This window comes from Condylostylus longicornis, unplaced genomic scaffold, assembly GCF_029603195.1.
Source record: "Condylostylus longicornis isolate FDR11 unplaced genomic scaffold, ASM2960319v2 ptg000013l, whole genome shotgun sequence".
NCBI lineage: Eukaryota > Metazoa > Arthropoda > Insecta > Diptera > Dolichopodidae > Condylostylus > Condylostylus longicornis.
Window position 1 is genome coordinate 5,227,726 of NW_026577982.1, and position 24,792 is coordinate 5,252,517.

Sequence of the window (24,792 nt, forward strand, 5' to 3'; positions counted from 1 at the left end):
TTATATATTTACATGCTTGAATGAGGTATGCACCTTTTTGAGTTAAAAATGATTTTTATTTTTTTCTAGATTTTTAAAATTGATTTTCAATTAAAATTAATATGACGTTAATGGTGTTATTACGTCAGATATAATAAATATTATAAACGCCTTTTTAAGGAGACTTACAACAAGTATCAGAAACTGGATAGTATATATACATATAGGTTGTCTCAACATGTATGATATGAGTGTATGCAATATTGGATCAAGTTGTATGGAATTTTCTAGTTTAGATTTTTGTTTTTTCTGTCGCATTTGGATGAATAATGAAAGAGAAAATTAGGAATGGAACAGGTTTTAATGGCATTTTTATTTTTTATTTTGGAATTTTTAATTGAAATACGGTCAGTAGGATATAAAAATATTTATGATTTTTGTAGAGTTATGCATGTGGAAATTCATTTTTAATCAGATAGTGTACACATAATAATTTTGTTTTTTTTTTTTATTCAATAATTTTCGAAAATAAAAAGATTATTTGCGATCAGCTGAAAAATTCCGATTTTTTTTTTTTTTTTTCAAATTTTAGTAAATAAATTGTTAAAGAATTTGAAATAAAATATGCACACATACAGCCACTTAATACTCTTATAATTTTGAATTTTGAATAGTGGTTCAATTTTAATGTTTGCAAGGCAAAATTATTAGCAAACTATTTTTGGATTAGAGTGTTAACCAAAAATGGTATAAAATTATTCAACTTTTATTATTTAATATTGCGGAAATTTGATTTTAAATTTGGAAAAAATTACCCATTGCATTTTATTAATTTTTACAAGGAAGTATGAAAGTTACATAAACTGTTAAAATGTGTGACAAGATTTGCAATTTTCAAGTAATCTTGGAATATATCCATTGGCGACTATTTGGCAGTCATTAATGTGCACAATTTTTCGTCAATATCTTAGAAGTTTTTAATTGATTAATCGACTTGTCACTTGTTTTTGTGGATTAAGAAGTTCTACAAATAGTTTTGCACCATCACGAATGTAAAATAAAGAAAAAAAAACGGAGAAAATCTTTTATAAATCAAGGCTGACTAAAATTTAATATAAATCAAGAGTAAATGTTATTTTCTGATGTGTCCTATTCACATGTAAATTAATATTTTTTTCTTACCGGTGGCGGTGTTGGAAATTGTCCTCCATTTATTCCATTTGACATATTATGATTACCATTACCATATTCAGTCTTTGAACCACTACCATTTATACCATTATTATTATTTATTCCACCATTAACACCACCATTTTCAATTGTATTACCACCATTATGATGATAGTGTTGATGTTGATGATGACCATTTTGTTGACCATTTATATTACCATTAATCATAGCACAATTACTTTTATGATTTGCTACAATCTTTGGTGGTGGAGGTGGTGGCGGTGATCTATGATCAGTTTCATCACGCATTATTGTTGTTTTTTTCAATTCTTCTTGACGTTCCTATAGATCATCATGTGTACGGATATGAAACGAAAATTGAAAAGAAAAAAAAAATGTTTGATAAGTTTAATGAACTTTTTACTAAGAAAATATAAAAACAAAAAAAAAATTTTTTTTCTTGCTTTGTAAATTAAAAAAACTAGAAAATTAAAAGAAAAATAAACAAAAGAACTTTTTGCTTTTATTGTAGAACTTGAAACAATCAAGAGAAGAAAAAAAAAACTCATTTTTTGTTTTTATTGTACCTGTACACAATATTTAAAAAATCTCAATTCTAAGCAGAATTTTAAAAATTTGTTACAATTATCACAATCCAAAAGAAAAATAACAAGAAAAAAATTCGGTGATTATGCAAAAAAAACATGGAGCGATAAAGCAAATCACCGTGATTCAATTGTTAATTTCGAAATCAAATGAGAAAATCATTTTTAATTTGTTATTTAAATAGTATTTAAGTATACATAGACCCAAATCAGAAGCATTTTGCTTTACTGGGTTACACCACTAAACTGTTGTAGATGAGAGTATTCTACTAAGATGTTTACAACTAGGATTCACAACTCCGAACCATAGCACACAGAAGCTCATTATATATTCTGCTCTTTGTATTTTTAAAAAAATCGCATATTTGTCACATTATTACACATATTCTGTTAGTTGAATCACTTGAAAATATGGAATATTATTGAAAAGAATTCCGTTTTTTCAGAATTGCGGGCTATGGAATTGACTTTATGAAACTGTGACAATATAGAAAATCTTTACATATATATAAACTTATTTGTCAAACGTTACATTTTTATAAATGGCAATTTTCTGAGAAGAAATTTAAAAATAGCCTACACTTCTCTTTATTTTTAAACTCTTTTTTGCGTAAACGTCACATAATTTCTGCGTATCGACGTTTTTTGTTCAAAAATTAAAAATTTCCAAAAAATTGTGTATGTATGTATGTATATGTTTTCTAAAGACAAACTGGCCAGGTTGATTAACTACAAATAATGTCAAAAATTTGTTAAAAAATATCTTATGACATAACGTCAAATGTCTTATTAGAACGTTCAGTAATTATGGGCCGGAAAACTGTAAGAAATATTGTAAAATTTTATAAAAGTTAACAAAAATCTTAACAGTTTTAAAATATTTTACAATAATTACAGAAATTCTTTAAGTCATTCATTAACCGTTTCCACTCTTGTGAAAACAAAATGGTCCACCTTGTACACGTTTAGAATGTCATTTTTTTTAACCTTTATTTTTCACATTCTGCTAATTAGGGAGTTTTTTTTTTCCTTAATTTTTTGTTAAGATCGCAATTTTATTTGTTATGGTTTTTTGTTTTCTGGTTGTAAATGCTAGAATGACATTTTAAATTTTATACAAAAACTATTTTGTTTGAAAACATTTTTAAGGTTCTTTTTCTGCTTAAATTTTTTTTTTGTGTCAAAACGAAAATAAGTTCTGAAATTTAAAAAAAAAATGTTTGTTTTACTTTTTTTCAACTACTTATTTATGCACATTTTGCATACTATCGTGATCTAATCATAAAATTCAAATCGTGTTTAATAAAAAGAACGCAGCTTTTGTTTTTTTTTTTTGCTTGCTTTTACTGAATTCGTAATTATTTTGAAAATCTGTTCAGTTTTATTTCAATATAAAAATGTTGGCAACACCCTTGCATGAATTAATTATAGTAGCAATAAGAATGCTATGTGCATAAATGATAGTTTCATAAACATGTATGAAAGTGCCATTTGACAATTATTATCAACAAGAATTGTATTATACCTTAAAATAGGCTAATATTATGTCTTTATATTTTTGTATATACACTCTGATATTGTGACAAATTGGTGAAATAATATTTGAGCAGATGTTATAGAAGACCAATAAGAAAGTACTTAATGGTACATACTTATTAATTATGTATCTAACAAGTAAACAACATTGTTATAACTATGTATTTGTACTTGCATACATTTTGTTCGATTTCATACTATAAAAATGATAAAACAAATGAATTGAATGTGAAATATTTCCGCTTTTTAAAAAAATTGGTGAAATGTGATGGAAAACAAGAAAATAAGAGAACGAATCGTGACAAATTGATAAATATTTTTGTAGCTCTACAAGTATGTACATTTGTTTTCTCATTACTTTACAATAAAATTTGCTGTCCTATTCTCGTTACATTCAATAATGTTTTCTTTATATAAATTTAAAAGAAAGTATAAAAAAACACCTTACTATTAAATACCAATGCATAAAGTAGTTGAATGTATATAAATGTATGTATGTATGTCAGTAGTATAAATACCTATGTATATAAAAAGTACACGTCTTTATTGATCCAGCTGGGTTAATATAAGAAAACTTTTCATTTTTTTTTTTGCTGTTTGTTTTTAACTCTGCTATTTATTTTTGTGTTCAGTAAAATATGTAGCTTTTGCACACCTTCGACAACACAATAAATATGGTAACAAAACAACAACAGCAGCAGTACAAAATAAAAAATATTTTTAACAATTTTAATAATAATGGTAAAATGGTAAAAATTCTTATGGGCAAGAGTTGAAGAAAAAAATAACAAGCTGAAAACTTTTACGTCTGATCGTTATAAGAGTAAATATTTTGTCAGTTTTGTGTTTTTTTTTTAAATTCAGAAGCATCTACAACAACAAAAAAAATCCATGGCTGAAATTTTCACTTAAGAAAGTGAATCAAATCAAAAGTTTGAATGTGATTCGAATTCTAATTTCGAAGTGAAAAAATTTTTTTTTATTTTATTTTGAATTCGTGAACTTTCAATTCACTGTATATGTATAGATTTTTTTTATATATGTAGGCTATAAGAAAGTAATAAAATGTAGCGCATAGTGTACAAATCACCCGTCAATCTTAACAATATTAAAACGAGCACATCATTTTACTTTCAAATAATTTTGAATTTTTAAAACTTTCCTTATGACTTAATAATGTTGAAATGCTTTTTGTTCAGAATGATTTCTTTGATTCAAAATTTTGTGTTATAAAATTGTATTAAGGGTTGATATAATTAAAATTAAATAAATTCTTCCATGATAAATTTTGAAGAAACATATTTAGCATATTTTGACAGAAAAATCACTAAATTTAAAATTCATTTCTTTCATTATTTTAACCGAAAAAATTCCAAAAGCTAAAAAGAAAATTTCTGTTAAGTCAAAAAAGTTAGAAATTATTTCCAAATTTTAAAGATTCTTATAAATAATTATGTTCGTTAGGGCTGCAGTAGATATGTTATTTTTTTGTATTCAAGCGAGCACACAAACAATCAAACAGTTTTTAACATTTTACAAACTGATTGCAATTTAGTAATATTAAATAATTTAGTTGCTTAAGTGTGACCTCAATTAACTTGCAGTTAAACTGCAATTGCAAAACTAAAAATTGCATATCTGCCAGAGCCCAAACTTTATTGGTGGAAGAAGTTTAATTAATTATATAAATAATATACATATAAACACTCATTTGAAATCTATTATGAGCCGTCATATCTCATAATTGGCTTAAAAATATTAGTATTGATAATTTCTAAACTTAATAGAATAATATAAAACTTTAGGGAAGACAATTTTCTACAAATGATAAATAAAATTCAAACAATTCAATAAAAACGGTTTAAAATTGTTATCTTTAAATATAGTTTTTATGACAAAAAAAATGTCAACTTTGCGGATATTTAACGTGTCAAAAGTGATGTCAACCGCAAAATAATAATTGTAATTTAATTTCATTATTGTGGGGAGTTTGTTTTTTTTTTTTTTAAAACAATTAAAAATCATGAAAAATTCATTTGTTTTGTTTTTTATGTCATTTTGTCGTTAATTTCCAAATGATTATTGAAATCAGAAAATTATTAAAAAAAAAAAATCATGACATCTTAAAAGTCCAGACACCTTAAAAAACAGAGAAAAAAAACTCTTGCTTTTTGTAAATTTCAATAAAAAAAATGGTGCCTACATGAACTCACAAAATATTTTTCTCACAATTGTCCAATTGGAAGAGTGTTTTGTTCTAATACAATTTGTTTAAAAACAATTAAAATTCTTCAAAACTTTTTGTTTTTTTAAATACACTGAAGAAGTTCAAATAAAAAATTTCCATCATTAAAATGATCAAAATGTCACGCTAAAAATAAATTAATATTAAAACTTTTTAAAAAGTAATAAAAAAAAAATTTATTATTTATTTAAACTTGATGCCTGAATAAAATTGAAGTACACAATAAAAATGTTTACTGGTTTAAATTTAGAATGAGACCTAGAATTTGTATTATAAATTTAGGTACAAAAACCATTTGACATTTGATTAAGTTTGCTGAAAATTTCAAAGATTATAGATAGCTATTCATCCGATTAAAAGTTCCAATTATGTATTTTGACTGTAACAATATGATAGTTTGACATAACTTGACATTTTGAAAGCAACTTAAGTCAACTGAATTGTCATTTGAAACCTTTTCATGTCATTTATTTCATGTAATTTATTCCATTAATAATCTAAAATATAAGAGTACATATATAAATTCTTAAATTTATTTTATTAAATTTAAAACTTTAAATTATTAAAAAAAAGGTCAGAAATTCAATATTTCTTTTATAAGCCAAAATTTTAGTGTTATTCTATTTAAGAAATCGAATAATTTGTAAAATGTAATTTGTTCTAGTGCTCCTCAAATTCATGTCCCAAAAGTTTGAAAGTTTATTCTTCTATCACACCAATAGCTTTTTTCCATACACTTTTAATGACCAAATTAATGACATTTAAAGTGAATGAAAAAAAATTATCGAACCCATTCTTCTTGTTAATCAATTCAAAAATCAATTAAACTTCATAATAAATTTAATTACGAAAAAAATAATAATTATAATTATTATTTTGCCCTAAAAAAAATTCCACTTTAACGTTTAAATTAACAAAAAATGAAAAAAAAAATTAGGTAAATTAGAAGTGTTTCATGTGTTTAAAAATAAAAAAAAAATAAATGCAAACGCAGACACACACTCGCATATAAGCAATCATATGAACTTAAAAATGCTTACGTAAACATTAAAAATTTTCACGCTTTTAACATATTGTTATCATTTAAAGAGTAAAATTGCAAAAAATTTCATATTATGATATCACGTATACACACCACACCGGCTTGAAATTTAATTTTAAAAATAAATAAAAATAAATTGTAAATATAAATGTGTGTATATGTGAAACATATGCCACGTCAAGAGGGCAAGTTAATTCAAAAATTTTTATTTTAGTTCACACGAGAAAAACATGAGAGAGCAGGAAAGCTTTGGGATAATGCATTTTGATAACATAGTCTGTCAAAGTGTAACAGAACGTGTCAAAATAATTTTTTGACGTTGCTCGACGTAATCTGTTAACTGAATTTAATTAGTGTGCAGCAACGCAATTGTACTGTATCGATGACAGTTCAGTGTCAAATCTTCAACTTTACTGGTTTAATTTGCCATTCGTGTGAAATTCTACGAATATTTACAAAATTTTGTAGCTTATTTTTTACAAGTGCCCTAATGGTCACTCAATATGACTTTAGCTTGACATCGTTTATTTGATGTTTTAAACGTCAAAAATTTTTCTAATAAATAAGAAATTTTAGTGTAAGTGCGCTGCTATATTTCATTTCGTTTATTTAAAGCAGTCAACCGAATGCAATATCATATGTCATTTAAATATATGAAATAGTTGAAATAATTTATTACAATAGATGAGCCTCAAGCATTCATTTCTATTTATTTTTAATACTAAAAGTACATGATTTTGTAAACTTTAACATGTTTTTTTTTTAATTTTCTCTGTTATATGTTTTCGCTGTGTTGAAAAAGAAAAAGAAATGCGTAAATAAAATGCTGCTAGCTAATACACGACTCCTCACATTCAACAAGCTGCTATTCTACACTATATTTGACTAAGCAGGTATATGACTATATTAAATAATAATCTTGACTGTGTGTTCACATTCAAAATATTAACTGAGCGCGACTTGATGACCTTGAACTTGTTTAAATAATGAAAAATAATAGTTAAAATGGGAAAAAAATAAAAATAAAGTTATAAATTGAAAAATGAAGTAAAGAAAAAAAAAATTTATAAACTAAAATTAAGTCATTACCATCTTTAAACATTAGTTTTCATTAAAAAAAAAAAAAAGAATGTTGAAAAAAAAGCAAAAGTATTTTTTAAAAAAATTTAACGAATTTAATTAATTTTTCTTGTTATACTTGATAAATATTGTGTGCATTTTGCCATCTTGTATTTCAACTAAATGTATAAGAGTATATACACAAACATTACATTTATTTTTCTATGTCTAAGAAAACAAATTGCATCATCGCAGTACAACCAGAAAACACAACAATAAAATTTAAACATGACGATGACATGATCATTTAAGATGAAAAATTAAATGAACTCGATCCTATCGACTTTCGAGTAAGTGTAAATGACTATACGAACAAAAAAAAGGCACAACTAAAATAGTTTTTCCAGTCTATACCAACTGATTTACACCCTAAACTAAGAAAAAATAAAAAATTTAACATCATGAATAAATTCAATTTCATAATGAAAATTTTGACATATTTTCAATTTTTTGACATAATTTTGGCATTTAGAAACGCAAGGCTTCAACGCAAATTTTGGATATGTTGCAAGCTTTTACACTAGCAGCAGTAGGACTAAAATTTTGTATTTCAATCAAAATCGTAGGAACTTTTGTATGTTCCGTTTCCTAAAGTTAAGGCCCGATCATGAATGTCTACAAAAAATAAAGGGAATACAAAATATAGGAAATTCTATCCGAAAAAAAAACACACAACAGAGTATTTTTTTACACTAATCACCCGAAATCGTTTTTTTATAAAAATGTTCCATTGTTAAATTTTCCTAAAAAAATAAACATTCTAAACCAATTAATCTAATTGACAATGAAATCCGATTATCAAAGCTATAATTTGACATCGTTTTTGAACTTCTGAAAAAATGTCACATCAGAAATTAATGGCGATTTATAAGAGTGATTTGATTTTAGTTAACAAGTTACAAAAAATTTACTTTTAAATTATTTAACTCAAATGTAGTAGTTTTTAAAAAATTATAGATTTTCTCAATGTCAAAGGCATACGTTAGGTTGGATTGAATAAGAGAGAAAAAGTACTATATGTCAAAAGTACTATGTGCAGAAAAATTGGAAACGAATTCGTGAAAGAGACTGTAAAAATATGATAAATTGATATGTGTGAATTTCTACAAAATTGGCACAGAATTAGGAGTCGAAAATTGACCAAGTATAGGAGTCTGACAATGTATCTATTTTTTATTATTGTGGATTTTTTTTTGACAGAATTATGCTATTATTTCTCATGTTAACTAAATTTTTGTTTTTGGATTGTGTAATAGTAATGTATAACCTTACTCACATGTAGGGTATATATACAGACTATTAAGCACAGATATAATTTTTCTTTCATTATGCATTTATACCCTATTATATAATATCTAAAATTGGTAAAATTAAAAACAAAAATAAATACCAAAAACGTTTTACATAATATTTTTTTTTTAATTTTAATGCGCGAACTATTTCACATAAATAATACCAACAAACATACATGAAAATTAACATTTCTTAACTGTTATTATTTTCATTTACCATAAAAACTTAAGGAAAAATACATTTAATTGTTATTTTTAGAGTATTATTGCCGAAAAAAAACTGGTAAAACACACGTTTTTTGATTTTAATTTAAAAATTAACAATTAAACAAAAGTTACAATTTTTTTTTTTTTTCAAATTTGTTGTAATTTTTGTAAATTGATAAAGGTAAACATGACGGTACAATGTGGTGTAAAGCAATCGTATTTTTGTAGAGTATGTATAAGAGATTGTTATAATTTAATAGAAGAGTGTTGTAATTATTATGTTTTCTAGTTGATGTTGTTGTTTTAATAATTTACTCTCTTATACTTACACTTACTATATGGTGTAGATAGCAAATTTTCAAATTGTGATTATTCTGTTATAAAAAAATGTTAACCTAAATATTTTCTTTCAAAAAATATTACGCGTTATTTGAATTTTCTCCAAATAAAGTTTATTATTTTGTAATTAATATACTTAATTAATTTTTTGGAGTGTGTAATTGTATATCTATGTATAATATAAATTTACGATGCAATTATATATTTACTTTAGGATTTTTATCGTAAAAATTGAAAATTAATTGAGGTTTTTTTTCGACCAAATTTGGAAATTGGCAATGGAAGAATTCTTTAAAAAAAATTCATTAAATTTTGCATTTATGGCTTTTAAAAACTCATGAAAATAAATTTTGTGCTGGAAGATTAATTACAAACTATTTGAAGATTGTTATGGTATAATTTTATCGTATAAAATATTTTTATAAGGTTATAGAAAAATTAATTTAAAATCTGAAAGTTTCTAGTAGATTTTGAAGTAGATTTGAAAAATTTTCTCAAATGTGGTACAAAAACCTCCACTGACTATTAAAAATAATTTATAGAAGACAATCATATTTTTATATGGTAATTTAATTAAAATACTGAAATTATACAGAAAATTTTCCATAATATTCTATTCTGGAGAATATTATGGAAAATTTTTAGTATAAAATCTGAGTAGTAGGATGAAAGGAACTGTTCAAATCGATTTCTTTTATAATTTCATCTGCACTTAGGCAAAATTTGTATATCCGCCATAGATTTTAGCAGGTACAGATGAAATCGGCACTTCAAATTGAAAAATTTTTAAATTGAAGCTTTGTTCATTGCCCACGATCATTGTGTTGCATAAAGAGCGTAACTATATTGGTTTACAAAGCACTAAGCATTGTACAAAACATCCAAAGGAAACAGAAACCAAAACAAAAATTAATTTTATTGTAATATTTATAGTTGAATTTGAGTTGATTTTAAAGTTGTAAATTGTAACAGCAAAACTAAAAAACCCACTCCGATTTTATTAAAAAAATCAAAACAATATTTCCATTTTACAATACATGGAAAAATTCCAATTCCAATGTTGTTATATAAAATGTTCTTTTTATATATGCTTTGTTTAATAGAATTCTTGAAATATTTCAACTTATATTTTTTATATATTGTTAAAAATGTTTATATGTTAAAATTTTTAATATAAATTGGCTTTTTTTCTTATTAATTCAAATATGCTAAGATTATGATCAGAAAATTACAAGAGAAAAAATTGCTGAACATATATGAATTAAAATTTTTTCATTAGATATAAAAATGGAGACTGATTATACAAAATGTCGAAGTCAATAAGATCGAACATTGAAAATCAAAATCAGAAATATTTCCAAAAGTGGATTGAGTGGATTGTCGGATTGGATGCCTTTATTTGTAGTCATTAACACAGAATATTATGAGTAGCGTGGAATTAAAAGCTGGATATTTGGAAATTTAATTGGTTTAGAGATCCAATCATATGGCCGATAATAATCAACAATATTTTTATTTTTTATCATAACAAAAACACTTCTATATAGTATTTCAAGTTATGTTCTTATTTAGAAGTTCGATATTTGCAAATTATACAGTCTCCAAATAAATCTCCAAATCTTACAATTAATCTCGACACAAGAGAAATTTTGAAATTTCTTTTCTTGATTCTGGATAATTTCAAATTGCAATAATAATATTCAAAAAATTTCAAATAACATCAAAATATGAATCAATAAAAACATTGGTGAATTTCATTGGAGAATTTTTTTTTATTTTGTAGACATTTTAAAATTTGACATTTTAACATATCTCTACGCTCTATTTAATCTTTGATTATATTATTTTCCTTGTACAGCTGTTTTTTTTTTTTTTTTTTTATTTTTGATTAAAAAAATTGAAGGCTATATTATAATTTAACAGACATAAATAACTGTAACGTATATAAGGTAACATATAACATAACCTAACAATAAAAATAAATAAAGTGATTTTAAATTACAAAAGCCAATATAAGCAACAATATGCATATAAGTGTTTGTGAATTGTGAATAAACTGAAAAAACAAGAGGTACATATACCTACTCATTGTCTTCTATTACCTACCATAGATCAAAGTAATAATAATAATTGTAGGTTATGTTCGTAGTTTGTTCAATTTTTTTCTTATTATAATTTATTCAATTCTCTTCTCAAATTCTTTTTTAACTTCATATTTTTGTTATTCCTAAAACTAGATCGAAACGTGAATTTATAATAACCACAAATCAATAAAAAAATTACAAAAAACAAAAACAACGGTAGAATTTCGAATATGAAAAAAAAAAAATTATTTAAATTATTTTGCATAAAAGTTCAGCTCCTGCTTAATTTATGTACAGCATATACGGTAATACCCACTCACTCGTTCAATAATACAAAACAGATTGTAATGTTTGTTGAAAATTAATAACAAATAAGCGCCAAAATGGTGCAATTCTCATATTATATGATTATTAATTTATTTAATTTTATAGAATGGGTTTATATTATGCCAATGAATGGTATAATGTTAACCTTGCCAGAATAAATAAGTAAATATCTATTAAAAAAGAAAAGAAAAACACAGAAAAAGTATTTGTAAAATGTTATTGCTCGTGTAGTTACTTTTTCAGACATAAGATGGAGAGTAGAGTGTCAAGCATCAAATAACAACGATTTTCTTATTAAATTTTTGGTTTCTCTATAAAAGCGTGAATGGAATTATATTGCAATAAAATTTTACACTATTATATTTAATTTACTTTAAATTATTTTACTCTCTCTCTTTCTCTCTCATTCTTTCTCTTTCTTTCCATATAAAAATTTATTGTATTAAAATTATATTTTCTTAGAAAATTAAAGAGTTTGAAAAGTATACAAGCATAACTATGTGTGCATAATTCTTGCAAATTAATGTAGCATGTTATAATATAATAATATGGTTATAAGCATATTTTATATAATATTTAAAATTTAAAGAATGCAATAATGCTAAATGAAATGAAATTAGAAGGTGTTTGAAAACAAAATGCGGCCCGCAGGTTATTACTCTTGTTAATTATTTTTAAAATTCAAGGTAATTTTTTTTAACCACATAAACAGTGTTAAATAAAAATTTCTCTAGGAATATGTTATATTTTTGTAGTATAAAATCGGAAATAAGAAGTTGGATATGCAAACAAAATATTAGAGAAGGTTAACAGATTTATTGGAATGAAAAGAGGTACGTATTTTAATTTTATGTTAACAATTTTATTATTATTTTTATATTTCTAGAATATTTTTACAATTTTTTAATTTAAGAATACGAGAATTAATATATAGAGCTCTATATTAATTATATAGAGCTCTATCTATTTTAAATATCAGATTAATTAATGAACAAGCTCTTAGTAGAACTGAGCCCGAACTTAATTTATACACGAGCTCAACAGAAACTTTGATAGATAAATTAAAATTCCTGTCGTATAATAAATTATTAACCTGTTTGGAACGAAAACGAATTAATATTGTTTGGTTATACTATATTTCGTCCACACATTATGTATTGTCCGCACATATTGCCTATAATTATGGATCTCTACAAAATCAAAGTTCTACAACTCTGTAACTCAAATATTCTCTCTCTCTCTCTCTTTATAATAATTTTGTTCGTGATTTATTATATAACAACTTTATTTAGTTTAAAGATATAATTAAATTTTAATATTTTTAATATATTTAAAAAAATATTTATTAAATTAAATGTCTGCACTAATCTGCTGAAATATGACATAGTTAGGCGCAACTAACGATTATTCACGTCATTCTTGTATAATGTGAATATTGTAATAGAGTATGGTTCAAAAAGAAAAAAAAAACGAGAAAAAAAATTTAAAAAGAATTTTATGCATAATTATGCAATATGAATTTTAATTTAAATAACCGGTACTAGTATGAAGGCTATTGTAGGAATAAAATTATTTTTATTCTCATGACTTTCGAATCAAAAAATTCTTTAATGCATTCTATAATAAGAAAACGATGATGTTGATGAGGAATATATGTCAACATTTTGTATATATATACATAAAATGACATGAGAGATCTATAGAAATATAAACAAATATGTTTTATAATATAGAACGAACACCGAAGTAGTTGGAACAAAGACTTTTTGGAAAAACAAAATTTTTTAAACCGGTTCATTTTGTTTAGTACATGGAAAATATTCCGTGGAATCCAATTGGACATCCTTTCGATTTGATCACTTGGTTTAAGATAAGATTTTTTTAAAAATACATCAGCAATTCAACAATTAAATGAAAAGTACAGTCTGTTCGATACTCTGACTTGAACTTTATTAGTTCAAGTTAAATCAAACTTATTTCCTTCAAAACACCTACATATATAAAAAAATTTATATGACAACCGCATGTAGTGATCATGTGAACAATAAATATGGTACACGGTAAATTCGTTCATATCTGGTATTAAGCAAATATATCATACAACAATATGATTCGATTCAAACAAAATGTTTGACACGTCAAAATATGCTTTAACATATCGAACATGTCTCAACCTTTTGAGACTTTTTACTGTCTCCGATCAGATTTTTATCTGTTATTAGCACATTTAGAATACAAGTTCTCGGTGCTATTAAACAAATTACATAATCAAAAAGCAGACATTGTAATGTTGCATATTAAACAAAAATATTTCCTTATAATACAAAATAATTAAAAATTATTTTCCATTTATAAAAATTATAGAGGAAAATATTTTGATTTTTTACATAACATCTTCTATATCTACTATTACTAATGAATCGAATTTAATATTTTATTACATGTATGTAAGAGTAACTAAACGCGAATTAACTACATTGTATAATGAAAGTAATAGTTTAGTTAATTACACTAAAAGCCTCAACGTTATAGGCAAATCTTCAATTATTTATGGTTATTTTTTTTAAATAAATTTTCTGTTCAACGAAAAATTCCAATATATTAATTTGTATATTTTGCTCCATACCCACATTTCTACGTTCCTCTCCTATATACATATATACATACGTATGCAATGTAATCATTATTTTTAGAAACATTACCACATTGTCTCTCGCTACAATCTTTAAGTAAAATACAAGGTACACAGCAAAAAAAAAAAATTTTTTTTTATATTCCTTAAAATAACCATCATATAATGAAAACAGTAAAAATTATTTTTAAATTATTTTATAAATTTCCAGGTGAAAATTAAATTACACATGTATGTATGGTGCCAGGTATGGTCTCAATTACATCATCGCCGTAATTGTAATTTTTAAAAATAAAAAAATTTGCACATTTTTTTTTTATATTTTTTTTTTTCAACTAAAAGTACAAAAGCATCCCTCTGTTCTCATCTGATCTTGTGTCGGTAAGTGTTGTTATACTGTTCGCAGTATAACAACACTTCTTTTCAATTTAACAGTATTAAAGTGTTAATATGGGTAGAAACTAAGAAAAAAAAACTTAGTTATGTGTAATAAAAGAAAAAAAAAGAAAATCGAAAATAAAAGGTGAGAAAATTTCATGCAACTTTTAAAGAATTTGCATGCAATAAATAAAGTAAAAAAACAACAAGAACAACAACAACAGCAATAAAATCAACAAAACAATTACTTACAACAATTTTTACAATCATACACAAAAATTGCAACATTTTGAATAATTCACTTTTGCATATTTTTTTCGAAAATATTTTTTAAATTTTTTAAAACAAGTTTCATAAATATTTAATTTTCATAACTCACATTTTTTATTAAATGTGAAATTATTGCGAAACACTTTCCAAATTGAAAAGCCATTAAAATTTATCTTTAAACTTTGAAGCAAGTTCAGCTTAAAAGTAATTATTTTTATAAATTACACACTTGTTCGATTTTAAAGGAGGACTGAAATATTAAGAAAACAATATACATGCATATGCTCGTAATCTCAAACTAATTTCTTTCAAACTTGTTGTATTCAGAACTTGTATATTGAACTAAACTAAATAAAATTTATGCACATTTCTCTAACAAAAATTTAAATCATTTAGTCTAAAACATTATATACTCCTAATTAATTTGGTTGCAACACAGGTAGTAGTTTAAGCAGCTAAGAAATGACACTTTTGAGACTACAATATTGGAATTCTGAGCAAATGTGTTCAGTAATAGAATCAAATTAACAGGGAACAACTCAATTTTTCTTTTCCTTTAGGCATACAATTATTAATATTAACAATAATTGACGCAAGTGAAATTTTTAACAGTTTATAGAAATATATTTTTTGTGATCTCAATTAATCTCTGTCTTCACTCTATAACTAATTCACGCATATTAGCTTGACTTGCGGAAAATTTTTATTCTATATATCAAGATTTTTACTGCTTTAATGTATGTACGGATAGTTTTAAATAATTATATTCTAGATAAATACAATCAAACTTAAAATCAAACATAACAATTAAACATGTGTCAAATTTTCTCTCTATATTAACAATAAGAATTTGAAATTGAAATAAGAGTTAAATATAAAATCTATACTTTCATGTAATTTATCTCCAGACATCTTATATTTCAACTTAAAATTTTACATTTTATGTACAATGACATTTTAATTAATTCTTGTGCCTCATTATTACATCATCTTGATAAGCTATATTTACAGAATTTTTTACATAAATATTTGTGATTGCTGACTGAAAACTTCATATTATTTATTTTATCACATACATACAAACATGCTATACAAATAAATTTATTCAAAAATTCATTAATTTTTTTATTTTACATTGGAATATTTATTGTTAAAAATTTCCAATCATTAATACAATTAATCATGTCATTTGATAATTTATTTGAAATATATATATATATGTATATATATATATATGTGTATATAATTTATTGCAACCAGACATGTACCTTTATATTAATCAAATTACCCACTATTATATTTTGTATATAAACATTGTATTTTAACACTCATACCGCCATACCAAAATAATTATTCATACATTTATAAAATTCTTAAGCAAAAATACAAAGAGAAAAATCACAAAAGATTTTTCTATAAATTTTAATCCTAAAATTTGCAATTGATTGCAACCAAACCAACAATAATTATTTTTAATTTTATGTAATTTTATTTTCATTTGCACATTCAATAATCATACAATTTAATCACACAAACACACATGTTTGAAAAGCAGTTTTGGTATGCGGAAAATTTTAACAGGTTTTAGGAATAACACCTACTTTTTCATAAATAAAATTTAAACAGAAAAAAAAAATAAAAAATCCTTATGTTAATTTTATTGTATTTTTTTTCTTATTATTTAATCATTTTTTTTTTTCATAAATTTATTCAATAAATTCAAACCTTTCGCCTATATATTTCATTTTTTTTTTGTTAATTTTAGAATTTAACTTTAAAATCACCTGTAGAGTTATTTTTCATATTATAGAAAAAAAAAATAGATAAAATATGGAATTATATAGAATTATATAGGAAATGCTTTTTTAAATAGATTTTTAATTTTAGAAAATATGCTTTTATTAAGACTGTATAGACACAAAGCCGCGCATATTATAATAAATTAGAGTGACCAGAATTCGATCAGAGCAAAAGGAGAGCAAAAAAAATAACGAGAATTTAGAGACCAACACATAAAAGAATGATAATTTATAAATCTTACAGTTCCTAGTTTGCAAAAAATCGAAGTAAATTTAATTAGGAAAGGTATCTGACTTCGAAAATAAAATACCGTGACGTAATTGTAAAACAGCTACTTAAAATAAAAGCTATTTATAAAACAGTCTTTGTTTTACATCTACAAAACGTAAGCTTAGATCATGTGACATTGCAACTTGCTTTATGTTTTATTTACAAAATGTATGTAATTGATATTTGAGTCTCTGATATGAAGTTACTGTGATTCAGAGAGATTTGTGATTCAGAGAGATTTAAGTTTTTTTTTTAGGAATTTTACTTACACTAAATTCTAGCCAATAAAAAGAAAAATCAAGGAAACTGCAAATAAATTCACGATTTTAAATTACTAATTTTAATTTAAAATAAAAGATGTCAGTAAAAAATTATTGTATAGTCATCTTATATTTAAAACGAATAACAATGTAAAACATTCACTACAAGTATGAACAAACAAAGTATGAACGACAAGTTCTAGAATCGGAGAACAGATGGTCACTCTATAATAAACATACTCAGACTCACATGTTATTGTAATAATGGCGCAATATTAAAGAATTTGCGACAAATAAATTGAAAATAAATTACCAATTCGAATATAATAAATTATTATTAACAACAGTACATACCACCATTAATATATGGTAGGATTGCAATGAGAACAGTTCAAATACTTTAAGATTTAAAAAACTAATAAAATTTATGCAAATTTGAAGTTCACTTAAGTGCTAACCGAAATTATTGTATTTGTGAACTTTTTTATTATGGGTTTGGCATCTATAATAAAAATATTAATCGGATTTTATTTTCTATATGTATACAACTGCAATATTATGTGTATAATTTGAGTATTGGTACTCGATATGAACGTACCAAATTAAATTATTCATAATAGGATTTAAATGATCTTATAAATTTACGTAATATTTTGTAGAACTAGAGTTTAAAAACAAATATTACCATTTGACTTATTTAAATGACCTTTTTTATTTTAATATTAGGAAGGTAAGAGAGGAATAGTTGAAGGAATTTTACCGCATTTCATATAGAATTATGTTGAGCCCTTCCAATTGATTTCATCTTTATTTCAAGAAAATCCTCACCTTATTATTTTGAAAATTAAAGATCTTACTCCAATTATCCAAGTACTCGTATATCATTAGCAAATCATTATTTGGAGTGCACAAATTTTAGCTATAAAAACGATTCAGTTGGGTAACTAAAGGTTTCATAGGTGAAATTCATCAATGTTAACAATATTTATATTGATACGGAATGTTTCCATTCCATTAATTAGGTCTATATGAAATTGAATTTTCATTATTAATCAATTGAACTCAATAAATAATTAACTGGATCTCAATTCAAATAATTATTGAGTATATACTTTCAAATTTCATTCTAATTAGTAATCCAATATTTACGTAAACTGGTTCACAAATATATAAAATTATTTCAAGTGTTTCTATTTTTTGGAAGTTTTTTGCAAGTATTTATAAAAAATATTTTCATATTTCAATTAATTAAATGCTAATATTGACCGGAATATTTTTTATTTTAAATTAATTAGATCAAATTTTTTTTGTAAATAAATTGGTTTTTGCCAAAAAATTTCTCAAATTTTTCCAAAAAGGTAAGTAAATTTAATGAATATAGTGTTGAAATTGCTAGAATACTTTAAGATTCTGAAATGAAAAGCTTATTATTAATACTAGAATATTTGTTTTCCATGACAGTTGTAATATTTAACAACTGTTCAGTGTTATAAAGTAAAATTTTATATATGATTACTCAGTGACCTTCATCACGGGATTGATATTGAATTTTTATAACCATTATAAAAATGACGTTATCCTGGTGGTATTCTCTTCTAAGAAAACAATTTAGAATAGAAGAAATTCGCAATTTTTTTGCATTTTTGTTTTTTCATTTTGTTTTTCCTGTTTTTCTAAAAATAAAGTGTAAAAAAAATTCATTTGCATAAATTTTTAATAAAATTTTGTAATAATTTTTCGAAGCGAGAAGGATGTGGTCACACATTGTAATTATATAATTGGATTTTAATTATTGTTTTATAACCCAGTCAATAAATAAAAAATTTAATTAGAATTTTGATTATAATCAAAATCAAGTTTTCTTATTTTGCAAACTGTATATGTATATGTAAATATGTATATACCAAAGATGTTTACAGCAGTTAGTAATAATTTGTATAGTGTCTTTTACTGAACCATTCATGAGGTGCGATGATACTAATTGGTAGTTTTTGGATAGCTCAAGTACAAACTTTTATATTAAGAATTTTTTCAAGCAAAAGCACTATCATATCCGACACAATCTACATACATGATTAAGTATAGTTACCTCAAATCAATTAGTAAAAATCAATCCTCATTGTGACTTCAACATTTTCCGATTGCAGCAGTCCAAACTTGTTAAAGCCAAACTCAACAATCTCTTCTGAACAGTCTTACGTAGTAACGAAAATATCAACGAAACGGTAATGCGCCCAACTATAATAATTAATCTCTTCTCACTTTTTTGATTAGAAAACTGACGTAGATTTGTATTTGTTAATAAAGAAATTGAATAATACTAATGTGTCCAAAAAAGTGTTGCCGTTATTAAAAATGTATTTATAATAAGAAATTTTATGGTGTGTGGAAATTGTATGAAACATGAAAAAAATTTCTTCTACTTTCTTTAGAAATCCCTTGAGAGAAGCGTTTCACATTTTTTACAAATAATTTTATAGTAAAATCAAAAACAAAAAAAAATTTATCTTTTTCGAATAATTTATTCAGATCCGGTTTAATTACTAACTATATACACCAGCATATAAGAGTCAAAAACTTTTAAGAATACACTTCAGTATGATTTATAACTCATTCCTTCTATGTACATATATCTACATACACTCATATGTAAGCAAATTTTGTTCTACTAGTATACCTTTACCTATTATAATTATAAGAATTCGCTACAATATGCTATAATTTATAAGTACGTGTAAAAATATACATAAAATATCAAAATGTGATCATCATTTACGATCTATTAATAAAAAGACTACCATTTCTACAGACTTTAGTATAAAAGTAAAGAAATTTTAAAAAAAAGAAAAAAAGCTCGAATAATTTTTATGATCTATTGAAAATTCTTTTAATCATTTTTTAACTTCTATAATGACCGTCATTTAATTTATTGTTGAAAAAAGACATTTGTGTTTTTTTTTGGTTAAAATTAATGTTAATGCCTTCTAATTTAAAAGATTAATAATTTCCATATCAGTTGTTTTTTTTTATTTGCCAAAGTCAAAATAAAGTCAAGATCAAAATTTTTTATTTTAATTTTTCCATAAACAAATAAAATTTGTATGTATGTAAATTTAGTTATTATAGTTAACATACATGATGTATACGTGTATGTCACATTGAATGATTGTTTATTTGATAAAACTGGATTTACTTTTAGGTATATTATCACAATCTTTGTATATATGTATGTAACATATTTAAAAATTTTAATATTCGTAATATTAGTATAATCATGTGTCATCAACCAATATTCATTGAATAATACGAGTATAATAATATTGTTGTACGCATATGGGTTAATTATTATAATATTATAATTTATAAGGTATGTATGTATGTAATTTGTACCCAAATAAACTAACAAAATCCTCAAATAAATTATCAAATAGTTTGTCGGTACACATGAACTTATATTATTAGAATTTAATACTGGTTTTATTCTTTAACTCATAATTACCGGGGATTGTTAGCATAGACTGGTATTTAAAATGTAAATTTTAGTTTCAACAAAAAAATCGAAGATTTTGGTCTTCCTATGGTACGGCATCTAATTCAAACTTTGATATATAGTTATGGTTTCCAATACAGTTTCATCTCATTCTTGTAAGTATCATTAAACGCTACATTTTTCTTGGTACAACTGAATTCTTAAATTCTTTTGCAAGTTGGTCTCACTTCATATTTAGTAATTTTATTTATTTTCAAAGATGTTAAGCAAAAATACAAATTTGTCATAAAACCTTGTGTTAGAGATAAATTCACGTTATAGATAAAATCACCTGGATGTATCCTCAATTTCGCATGTGTAAGTCAAATCGACAAATTTGTATCATATTTTAAGATTTTATTGACATAGGCTTTATTGTTTTCAATACACATAATTCTTCAGCAGTTATCGGTGTTTTTAAGGGTTATTAGGTGTTATTAGCAGTAATTAACTGTATGAAATCTAACTTCGTTTAATGCCTTACTTACTTAGATGTTTTATGATTTTCAAATCAAATTTGGCCTATTTCATTGATATAAAACAAAGTGTAAGTCTCCGCCTAATTATTTTTCAGAATAAACTCTTAATAAACATTAAGAGGTAACTGCAGTTCCACAGTTCATTTGACACATAAACATTTTTTAAGGGTTTGTATCCAAATTATTACCTCATCTACGACAATCTCATAAACACTCACAAAAGAATCATTGAAAAAATCTCAAAAGAATTTCATTTACAATTTTCAAAAAAAATCAAAAATTTTTTTTTTATATTCTATATTTCAAGCGAAAAGTTGTTATTTGATTGATCATCATAAAATGGAAATGATTGTGTATAAAATCACAAAAGATTTTTTTTTAGAAAAGTGAACAATAACAATGAAAACTTTAACATTAACACAGTTAATCCTTTAGGTCATGCTGTATTAATTTACTCTAGTATAAAAAGTTTTTTTAATGACGTATGATTTTTGGCATTTTAGTTTACTCCTCAAATTCTATACACTTGCTTTTCATTCACACATGCATACGTTATGTATGTATGACAAGCACACAATTATTCATAAGTAGATGCAGTATGGTTTTGTTTTATTTCTATAAATTTTTTTTTTGAATTCACAATCATAAAAAAACAACAATAAAATATTATTTGTGATTTTGAGGATGATACAAACGAATTAATTTCGTACATTTTGCTCACCTCGCATCTTCAAATTTCATACAAAAAACAAGAAAACCTGAAAAAAAAAAAGTAACAAATAAAAAGTCTTGGGAATATTCAGTAGTGAATCTTCTATAATAAAAGTAAACTGGAGAAGAAGAAAGGAAAAAACAACAAAAAACTAAAACATAAAATTAAGGTTCAAAAATAAATAATAAATTTCCATGTTATAAAAAGCTGACACACCTTGCGCCTTACATTCATTCAAACTTGAATTATTGTGTATGAAAGCATACTTCCACTCCTTTTTTGTTCTCTTATACAACAAATTTTATGTACTTATATTTTTGATTCGAAAAGTATAAAAGATCAGATTTTTTTTTTTATTTTTAAAACAATTCCAAAATGAAATAAAAATTAAAAGAATTTAAAAAAAAAACAAAAAGATTAAATTTTTTGTAAAATAATTACGATTTTTTTAAACAGTTAACTTTTACAACTTGTATATAATTCCATTATAACGTAAGAATTCAACATATTTACATATGAATATGCTCACACATGAGTAATATGAGTAAAAAATTTTTGCCAATAAGTTTGACAGCACCGAATGAATGAGTAAACGATTTTATTTATAGAAAATGATAACTTATCTCTTAGAATATTGTGAAATCTTCATCAGCCGATAATTCAATTATTTTTTATGTTAAAACTTAAGGTATACTCGTAATTAAATTATTATTGAACAAAACAATTGATTTATTTCGTAATCCAAATTGAAAACAATCTAATCGAATTGGAACTGAAAAAAAAATTGTATAGTTACCCACAAAGCAAAATCATGCGTTCGTAAACGTCATTCAATACGTTCAATCAAGCCTTATCAGAGAAATATATTTATGGAAACATACTTGTATGATAAAAAAATGTAGCACTTGATTTAATTATTAAAATGCTTTGTTTATAATAATTTTACTTTTAAGTTAGTAGACACTTATTCTCAGGCTAATTAGAGTAAAATTGTTTGACTTACTGATAGCAATACAAACAAGTTAAAGGTGGATTTATTGATTGTAGGATGCGATTTCATTGACTGTACGGTATTTTGAAAATTTAATTTTATACCGCCAAAAATATTTTCTCAAGTAAACATAATTGAGCATAAATATTAAAAACATACTGTTATTTTTAAACCAATTATTAATTTAAATTTGAAACCTTACTAAAATTCCATGTATCATGTGTGTGTGTATAAAAGATATTTTTGATCAAGTCTCAAAATATTCAATTCGTATTGGTGCTACTTAAATACATTTAAATCACTGTATTGGAATGATCGAGCATATATATGGTGACTCTAATACATGTTCGATCATTCATACAATCATTTTCATGTTCTATCATACATTTTTCAACGAATGATATTTATTTCAAACAAAAAATTTAAATAGATTGATTTGACCCTGTCAACTCAATGATATAAAAATGTTTCAAATAAATAATTCTTAAAGCCAAATGATAATCGTGAAACGTATTTGTAACAATATAGTTTCTGGCACAATGTGAAATAATTCGTACAGAAATTGTATGGCATCTATTCGAACCACTGTATTGATATTATCCTATTTACATAAATCTGGTTCTGGAATTTATTATCATTAACTATTTTTGAAAATTTATTGAACTAAGCCAAATTAGTTTTCAACCAATTGCTGAGACGAAGGCCAGACAAGACTAAACTGACTCAGAATTCAATGGTGAATAAGAGTTTTAACGTAAATTTAACGTAAGTAAATAATCTGTCTATACACTTCCAAATTATTATTTCTACCACAATACAAACATTAAATTTCGTTTTTATAAATAAATACTCAATTATTGACTGGGACAACTTTTTTATCTGTCATATTTTATTTTGTTTTTCATTAAATTTTTTTTTACAAAAGAAATAATAAAAATGTTTTTATTCAAAAACTTCAATTTTACCATAAAAATAAAAGAGAAACAAAATAAAATTAAAATTTATAGGACGAGTTTGAAATTCTGTGTTGCTTCTGTGCTGCTTTTGTTATTCTCTTTGTTATTTCTTTGAATTTAATTAAAGAATAAATTAGGGATTGTTGAAAAAGATTTTTTTCTCCTCATTTCATTTATTGCAATTTTGATTTTTTCTACATTTCTGTTATTATTATTTTTTTGATTTATTAAATTTTTATTAAGTGAAGAAATTTATTACTCAATTAATTATGTAAAAAATTAGAAAACAAAAAAAAATATTTTATTTCTTCCTCCTTGATTCTTAAATTAAAACTTGAAAATAATTGAAATTCTTAGATTAAAGATTTTATAATCGTTTTACTTTACAGCATTCATAAACCCTTTAAAATCGTTGAATAAATTGTTTGTTAAGAAAAAAATATTAAAAATTGACGCAATTTTGTTTTAGCCTAGACCTGCAAGAGAACTATTGACATTTAAATGTAACAGAATACTAACAAATTGTTTATAAAATTTTTAAATTACAGTGGCGGACTAGCAAAGTTTTTC

At 24.1% G+C, this 24,792-nt stretch overlaps 1 protein-coding gene across 1 annotated transcript in view; it reads right to left on the minus strand.

Annotated features, from left to right (window-relative positions):
* Positions 1 to 24,792, minus strand: part of LOC129605329 (transcription factor mef2A) — a 106,746-nt gene that overhangs the window by 3,238 nt on the left and 78,716 nt on the right. Inside the window, exon 7 of the mRNA XM_055515018.1 lies at positions 1,162 to 1,491. Coding sequence (XP_055370993.1) covers positions 1,162 to 1,491 — 330 coding nt within the window. The remainder of the gene's footprint in view (positions 1 to 1,161; positions 1,492 to 24,792) is intronic.